The 9,093-nt window shown below is 32.8% G+C and overlaps 1 protein-coding gene and 1 long non-coding RNA gene across 3 annotated transcripts in view; one reads left to right on the top strand and one right to left on the bottom strand.

Moving 5' to 3' along the window:
* The window catches only part of LOC106871031 (unconventional myosin-Id), a 107,701-nt gene that overhangs the window by 21,587 nt on the left and 77,021 nt on the right, over nucleotides 1–9,093 (bottom strand). Inside the window, exons 12-14 of the mRNA XM_014917289.2 lie at nucleotides 3,713–3,772; nucleotides 3,154–3,299; nucleotides 1,081–1,135 (exon numbers count right to left, since the gene is read on the bottom strand). Coding sequence (XP_014772775.1) covers nucleotides 1,081–1,135; nucleotides 3,154–3,299; nucleotides 3,713–3,772 — 261 coding nt within the window. The remainder of the gene's footprint in view (nucleotides 1–1,080; nucleotides 1,136–3,153; nucleotides 3,300–3,712; nucleotides 3,773–9,093) is intronic.
* Nucleotides 1–9,093, top strand: part of LOC106871032 (uncharacterized) — a 130,570-nt gene that overhangs the window by 106,251 nt on the left and 15,226 nt on the right. The window lies entirely within an intron of this gene.

Here is a 9,093-nt window from a genome sequence, read left to right as displayed (position 1 = left end):
ATATATATAACTATGAATGTCATTCATAATTTTAATTTTATTTTATTAATAGCCCTTTTCTCTTCTCACATATTTTATATTCATTTTTGATAAGGTTTTTCAAAAAAACCGAAACATGTAAGTTAATTAAAACACCCAAAAAATGTTTTTAAAAAGTGGCATTTTCATTTGTATTCATCTTCAATATATATATATGTATATATATATATATATATATATACACACACACACACACACACGAATGAGCGGACAAACAAAAGAAAAAGACACTCAACACATTTAGTAGGAGTAACATGTATTATTTAAAACAGTTTGATTTGGCTCCTTGTGACTTAGAATCGGTCTTCTGTTAGAGGTCTGCAAAAGTAAGTTGCATAGAGTTGAATATATTAGTTTTGTATCCATTATTCTGCATATGTGCTAGAGGAAAATGACTATTAATATAAGAAACAACTTGAGACAAAATCAAAGTGTTTTGTTTGTGGTTGAAATATGTATGTGTATATATACGAGGTGGAATCAAAAAGTTCCCGGACTAGTTCTGTAGTGAACCCAACAAATGGCAGTACATGGTTGTGTGCACAGTGGGAGCTAGCAGTAACCTTCATGGGGCAGTGTGCTGAGTGACATCACTATATTTTTCTTTGCAAGTTGTGAAATTTGTGTTTTTGTGATCACATCTATGCTGTAGTCTGTGAATTTGTCAAGCACAGGAACAAAGAGCCAACATGAAATTTTGTGTTAAACATGGGAAGTCTGCTACAGAGACATTGAGCATACTTTGGTAAGCTTACTGTGACAAGGCAATGGATCATATGCAATGTTTTGTGTGGCATGGCCACTTCAAAAGCAGAAGAATGTCCCTGGAAGAAGATGAACAATCTGGACACGATGTGTGTCACCCCTTGGAGAGTAACCTCTGTATTCTGTATTGATGGAGTATTAGAGTATCTCCTGATGTTAGTTTTAAAGAGTAACTTCCAGAATCAATTACGGATATTCTAGAGAGTTTTTCTATGTAGCTTGTTTTAAAGTGACTGTAAGACAACATCTATAGTCCATGTAACGAATTATACTTACCTCAGATATTTTAAGGCTGCCATCTGGCCACATAAGTTTTAGTAATTCGTCTTTGCTGAAAAAGAAAGAATAAAATACCTCATTACCCTTAATTTTTTTAAAATTTTCTTTTGGTGGTTTTAGAAAGATGAATAAAATGTGTCATTTGAAGTATAACTTAGAAGAAAGCACGTGAGACAAAATTCTATATTTGTATACAGTAAATGTTGACTTGTACAAAGATGAATAGGACACACAGTCATAGACTAAAGCAAATATCATACATTCCTGCTTCATTTATACAAACCAATTTTTAAAATGATATTTATTTACTGATAAGTTATCAAACCACAACTAGAATAATATTTTACTTCTATCACTCCTCAGTTGATTCTTTTTCATTTAAACATTTTGTGAATAAATATGAAATTGAAAATCTATAGAAGAGAAGTTGTCATGTCTATGACAATTTTATCATGACACCAATACTAGAGAATATAGAGGGGAGAATATGATGGATAAGAGGTGAATAAAGGTTATATGGATTTTAAATTAATTTTTATTCACAAAATTTCTAAATGAAAAAAAGAAAAAACTCAACTGAGGAACTCTAAGTCATGTAAATAGAATGATTTTATATGATAAACATGATATACTGACTAAAGATATGAAAATATACATAATAAACATTATAACGTGACTAAAAATATAAGATATATATGTATATATGATAAACATGATATAGTGGTTACTGATATAAGATATGCATAAATGCATGAGAGTGACTATTGCTATCATCCATAAGCATTTGACTTCATGTTATGAAGTTTAAACATTAGCTGTTTTATTTCTTTCTTTAGAAAATCAGATATAAATTATAATTTTTGATGATTTCTTGCCATTTATTTATTTTTCATAGTTTAGGAAGGAAAATCCTCATAATGAAGAGTAGGGCACAAAAAAATTATAGAGTTACTTAAGTGTAGATGGACTGTATGTAGGTTCTGATATAAAAAGATTTATCCCTAAAGTTAGACACTATTAAGGAATATATGTAGACATTTTCATTATAATAACTTGAGGTGCAGCGACATTGATGATAAAAGAATGGTAAAAAGTGTTAGTAATAAAGAGTTTGGAGTTGTTTATCCACTGTTCAGCTGATCTCAAAGACTTATGTCCAAGGCCTATGAAAGAAATTTGATAAGGCAGAACAAAACTGCTTCTGTATATCTGGGAAAATTTGGGCAACCTGAAAATTCAGGAGCTGCAAAGGGTGGGACTCAACAGCCAACCAGAGACACTAGGCTGATGTCAGTTTACTTTCTTCACTTTTATGTGGAGCTGTCAATGTCAGGAGAGTGGTGTATGTAACTTGTAGTATTGTTATCTTGTGTTTGTGTTACATTGTTGAAAATGATTGTATTTGAGATTTTTTTTGTTGTTGTTACTGGAAAGTAGAGAGAGTAAATTAGGTGTATGTAAATTTCAGGTTGTTTTGAAAAGGAGGGAGAGAATAAAACAAAGCAATCCTAGGCGACTTCTGATTTAATGGAAGAAGAATCCACCTAATCTGTAGAAGACGTGTGAAAAAGAACATTTTGAAGCTTTCCATACAACTTGAATTTATAAGAGTTTCAATTCCTAGTTCAAGATATTCCATTATTCAGCTAAGGCACTTCAAAGGAGTAATAAAAGCAAAAATTCCCCTACTCCATAATAGTAATGTGAAATATTTCAGTATTCTAAAGAGAAACAGGAATGTAAATCATAAACCAAGTCTTTGAGGAGTAAAGGTACAGCTTGATCATCCTTTAAGGGATTATTACAATATGGAATAAAAGAAGAAGTCAGGAATTGTTTCTAGAAGCTAGGAGCTAAAAGGTCAACTTTTGACTTACCTATTTAGAAATGGACCCCAGAAAATCCTTTATAGCTTATAATTTTTATTATAAAACAAAATTTAGATTAGATAGTAAGGTTCATTACAATCTTTTAAGCAAATATGTAATATGAATATGTGAGGAACTACAATGGTAGTCGTTTAAAAGTCACAGACAAGGGACATGCAGTTTCTCAAACAAAAGGAGTTACCTATTGAAGAGCATTCTTTTAATATCTTGGTAGAGAGTGTCTTTATTTTTATCCAAAAATCCATTGACATTGTATGTTACATCTCCTGCATAATGTTTTATCCGAAAATCTCGGCCATGTTCCATGCTCTTATCTGCTGGTGACAACTAAATAAGAGATATGCAAAAAAATATTCCAAACATTTGCTTTCTATTTCAAAATATTCAATCTGTCGAGATCAATGTTTCATATTATAAAATGATTGGCAGTGAATTATTGTTCGGAATATTATTATTATTATTATTATTACTATTATTATTATTATTTTCTGTTCAGATTTATCCGTTTTTATAATTGGATATTTCTTCTCTGTCCGGTTGATATAAACAATAGACAGGTCATTGAAGTGAGTGTAATAATGTTAAGTACTTTGATGTGTGGGTTATACAAAACATTTTAAAATGAGTATTGTTTAAGAAACAATTTAAACATTCATATGATACTTTCTGCATTAATGAAATTTTATTGACAAAGAACTATTGCAATAAAAAAGAAGAAAAAAGAATTGACATTAACTTACAGTACGACAAGTAAAATGTTCATGTTTATTAAGGGTTTTGGAAAGTTCTTCTAGGAATTTCTGAAAGACAAAAATTACATTTAATGTTTTTAAAAAATGGCAAAAAAAGGTTATGGTGGTGGGGGTATTGATGAGATGACGGAAAAGTTACCCAACTCATAGTTGAATGATTATAATAATGGTTTAAAATTTTAGCACAAGGCCAGTAATTTTGGGGTGGTGGTGGTGGTAGCAGTTGTGTAGAAGTCAATTAAATCAGCTCTAGTACTCTACTGGTAATTTTTAAATCAATCTCAAGAGGATGAATGTCAACCTCAGCAGAATTTGAACACAGAACGTAAAGACAAGCAAAATGCAATCAAGCATTTCGGTGTGCAAACAATTCTGCCAGCTCACTATCTTAATAATAATCCTTTCTACTATAGGTACAAAGCCTGAAATTTGTGGGAGGAGGTTAGTTGATTACATCGACTCTGGTGCTCAACCAGTACTTATTTTAACAATCCAGAGAGGATGAAAAGCAAAGTTGACCCCAGCAAAATCTAAAATCAGAACATGGAGATGAACGAAATGCTGCTAAGCATTTTTTTGCCTGGCATGCTAATGATTCTGTCAGCTCACCACCTTGATAATAATAATAATAATCCTTTCTACTATAGGCACAAGGCCTCAAATTTGTGGGGAGAGGAATAGTTGATTACATCGACCCCCAGTGTTTCACTGGTACTTAATTCTACTACAGGCACAAGGTTTCAAATTTGGTGGGCGTGGGTACGTCGATTACATCAACCCCAGTGTGTAACTGGTACTTATTAACTCTGAAAGAATGAAAGGCAAAGTCAACCTTGGCGGAATTTGAACTCAGATTGTAAAGATGGACGAAATGCTGCTAAGCATTTTGTCTTGTGTGCTAATGATTCTACCAGCTCACCACTTGGGAAGTGCCATTGCGCATGTGCAAGGACTTGCCGTCAGCGGAAGTACCCGAGCACGCATGCGCAATGCAACAGGTGGAGAGAAAGAAATAACGTTCGATCTCTTATCCATCCAGCAGCTGTGGCGACAGGACGTTCTTCCCGGCTCTCACAACTCGACCCTGACATGTGGTCGAAGCTTCCTCAGTGTTCTAGCGGCATGCCTGTTCACCCAGGAACGAAACGGCTCTACACCAACCTAGAATAAATTGTTGATCTGTTGTTACCGTTATCCCTCGTGTTGTATTTCTGGATTGTAATGGTTAATATAAGAACTGGGGAGATATGACCGAGCCGTCATATCTCATCCAATTCTTATACATATATATATATGTATATATATATATATATATATATATACATATATATATATATATATATATATATATATATATATATATACATATATATATATATATATATATAATTATTCAATATTAACAGTTTTGTATTAGAAAACCAAGAATTTATACAAGGCTGTAAAAGAAGTGCTCAAACTAGTTGAGACATAGGTACAAAGTTAATTGCAGAATAAAACCGTTAGGTCGTCGACTCAAAAAGCCGTAGCCCACCAATGACCACATAGAAGAAGTACAACATAAACCACAAAACCAAATTAGTAAAGGCAAGTCAAAATTTTTATACATAAGAATAAAAAAATCGATTAAAAATACAATAGAATAATATGAATAATATAGATAAATAAATAAACTGCGTTTAAAAGTTGATTAAAAATATTAGAGACCGGTACAATTACAGTAGAATAAAAAATAATACATAGGGAGACGTAACACAACAGTTCATTCGCTGAGGCCAATAGCCAATAAAAATAGTACGAAAGTTCAACAGCAAATTTAGTAGGAAAAATCCAATTTCATAAGCAGGAATACCGAAGTACACGGGACAAAACAACAACAGAACGTCCAAAGTGTGGCAAAGTAAAATCCATATTTCACCATTCCGCAAGTAACATCAGTAACGTCAAACCATAAACATCATTTACAGTGGATTACAAGTATACAAAAATATAATAAATAAAAATATGGACACTTTAAATAAGCCTATGATACGGGAAAATCCTAATATTGGAATATTTAAAACAAAAGTTTCGCGACCCAGAATAAGAGAAGTAATTTGGTCCCCCCCCCCCTTACAGTGGATTACAAGTATAGGTGGAACACAAACACAGAACACCTATGGTCATTTCGGGGGTATATCACCGTATTTAGGGCACAATAGAGCACAAATTGGTGATAACCCCTTCTTCAGGGTAAGAAAAGACACACAGACATCAACGAAGTCATCAGTCAAAGAAATCATAATTATGAGAGCAAGCTTAAATAAATAATAATATGGACTAGACCAAAAAAAAAGATAAGAAAAAATATCTAATTTTTAGTATACCCTTTAAAATATTCAGGCAGGTTTAGTAACTAAAGACTATTAGGTTTCAAATTCAACGTAAGCCATGATGAAAAATAAATAAAAAGTAAATACTACCATTGTATCCATATTTTTATTATATTTTAATATCAATATTTTTGTCTTTTTATTTCTATCATTACCATTACTACCATTATTACCACTACTAATACTATTATTTTTGTTCTTATTTCTATTTTTATATAGTTTTAGGAAGGTGGAGGAAAATTTATGATTGCCAGAAGGGATTACCTCGATAAACTTATTCAAGGTTTTCGGCCCAAAAGACCTAAGAATGGAAAGGAATTCCGTAATGCATAATAAGCACTTGCTAATATTAGCCCTAAATTGGGGGGTTCTATTTAAGATTGACCATTCAAGATAGTACTTCTTATTCTTCCTCTTGAGGTCATGCAGATAAGAGGCGAGTGTTGTGGAATTATAATATTTCTCATTAGAAAAGGAACTCATGTGCGCCCTATACCTGGCTTTAAAATTCACTGAACTTCCAATATAAAACTTATTTTGTTTGTCCTCGTCTCTAACTACGCATTTATACACTACGTTTGTGGACAAACAAAGTCCGTCGAGAGGACATAAAGAAGGGTCCCTACAATTACATAATTTTTTACGGCCACCCTTAAAGTCATTTCCAACATCATTAACCGCCCCCAGAAATTTATTCTTATCAGCCATTCCACTTACCTCATTCCCAGATTTAGGCCTAATCCGAGGGAATGAAGAGCTCGTTCCACTATCGTCGTGTGGTTTACAGTTGGTTTTATTAGAAACAGGGTTTCCCTGAGGCGGACATTCCCATAGCTTTAACTTATTTATTTTATTCCTATTTAAAGAGGCAATAATGGATGCTAAATTTGGCATTCCTGAGTAGGAACACTTAATTGTAGACCTGTTACAAATATTGTAGTATTTGTGGTCCCTAGGAAAATTATTTTCTAAGATCCTAAAGAACATTTTTGGTAAGTTTCTTACCCTGAGGGAAAGGGGGGGGGAGAACCAGATTACTTCTCTTATTCTGTGTCGCGAAACTTTTGTTTTAAAAATTCCCATATTAGGATTTTCCCGTATCGTAGGCTTATTTAAAGTGTCCATATTTTTATTTATATGTTTGTATTTATTCCTATATTCCTATTTTTATTTATATTTCCATTGTTCCTAGTCCCGTTTCTAAAAGATTGTTTACTACTATTTCATACTATTTATCTTGAACTGTTTTTATTGGCTATTGGCCTCAGCGAATGAACTGTTGTGCTACGTCTCCCTATGTATTATTTTTTTTCTCTATATTTTTTCTATATATATATATATTTTTTTTATTCTACAGTATTTGTACCGGTCTCTAATATTTTTAATCAACTTTTAATCGCAGTTTATTTATTTATTTATATTATTCTATTGTATTTTTAATCGATTTTTATTCTTATGTATAAAAATTTTGACTTCCCTTTACTAATTTGGTTTTGTGGTCTATGTTGTACTTCTTATATGTGGTCATTGATGGGCTACGGTTTTTTTGAGTCGATGACCTAACGGTTTTATTCTGCAACTAACTTTATATATATATATACATATATACATGCATACAAAACGATACCAACTAAATTGGTTTCAAATGCTGGTACGATGCCATCAGTTTAGTAGGAGGAAGTAACTCAATTACATTAATCCCACTGTTCAAGTGGTACTTATTTTAGCGACTCCGAAAGGATAAGAGGCAAATTCGATCCTCGAGGAATTTGAACATAAAGACGTACGAATCATATTACCCGATGTGCGAACGATATGAACTGTATTAAAGGATGATACACACAATGTCGTTTTCAAAATTTCTCCAGTAATCTTTCTCTCTTAGTTGAAGAAAAAGAACAGAATCTTAATGACAATTATTAGCGAGTCTCACCAAGGGAGACAATTTAAGAATTAACTTTTTACATTAATTCACATAATAAGACAAAGAACAGTGTGATGTTATCTCTGTCGGCAAGCAAGGAGCGACTATGGACATATGTTTCGGATTATTAAATATCAATCATCAGTGAATGTTATAGAGCAAAAAAAGAATTCCATTGAGTCAACTAGTAGCTGTAGTTTCGATTTTATGTAAAAGTTATTTCAGTTTATTTACGCTCCTGATATCTATAATCAGAAATGTGTGAACATCAGTTTTATATTATCTACAATAGATTTTTAGTTTGTCAAAAGTTTCATAAATTATATATATTCCATGGTATATTCGTTTATTTTTTTTTTCAGAACACTCCAAAAATATAATAGGGCAAACAGATGCTTTGGATAAAAAAAAAAATTCAAACTTACCGCCAGGTTGTTCCGACATTTCGACTGGCTAACGCAGGAATTATGGGATTGCTCTGGTTCGGGTCAGAAAGTGGAACGAGGTTAGCAACAATTGTACACTAACAGAGAGGGAGGGGGTGAGGTGGTATTCTCAAATCAGACGAACAAGTCACTGAGAGAGGGGGAAGGGGAGGCAGAATATTTCGAAAATACCTGGACGGAGTTTCTTTGAAACAAAAGAAACCTTTTTTATCGAATTTTCCGATGATATAGATATGAAATCACAGAGCATGCAACGCGTACCTTGCATGCCTGTGAGTGCACGCCCCTGATATATATATATACATAGTCTTTTTAACCTATACAACCACATAACCATTTAGATTCTGCATGATTTACCACCCTCCCCACATTCGTTACTTCTCCTTCCTACTCTCCTAATTCTTTTTTTTTTTATTATAGGTGGATGCTGAACAACGACAACGGGATTTTGAACAGCTGCTGGATGAACATGCAGAACTTGTCCAGAACATCAGTCGGTCTTCCAGTTCGGAATCTGTAAACCAACGGGAAAGGGACTGACACACAATTGTCTGATTATGTCTTTGATTAGTTAGATATGTCTTCATCATAAATGCTTACATATATATATATATATATATATATATA

This window comes from Octopus bimaculoides, chromosome 9, assembly GCF_001194135.2.
Source record: "Octopus bimaculoides isolate UCB-OBI-ISO-001 chromosome 9, ASM119413v2, whole genome shotgun sequence".
Lineage (NCBI taxonomy): Eukaryota > Metazoa > Mollusca > Cephalopoda > Octopoda > Octopodidae > Octopus > Octopus bimaculoides.
Note: the sequence above shows the minus strand (reverse complement) of the source record. Positions and strands in the feature narration are given on the sequence as shown.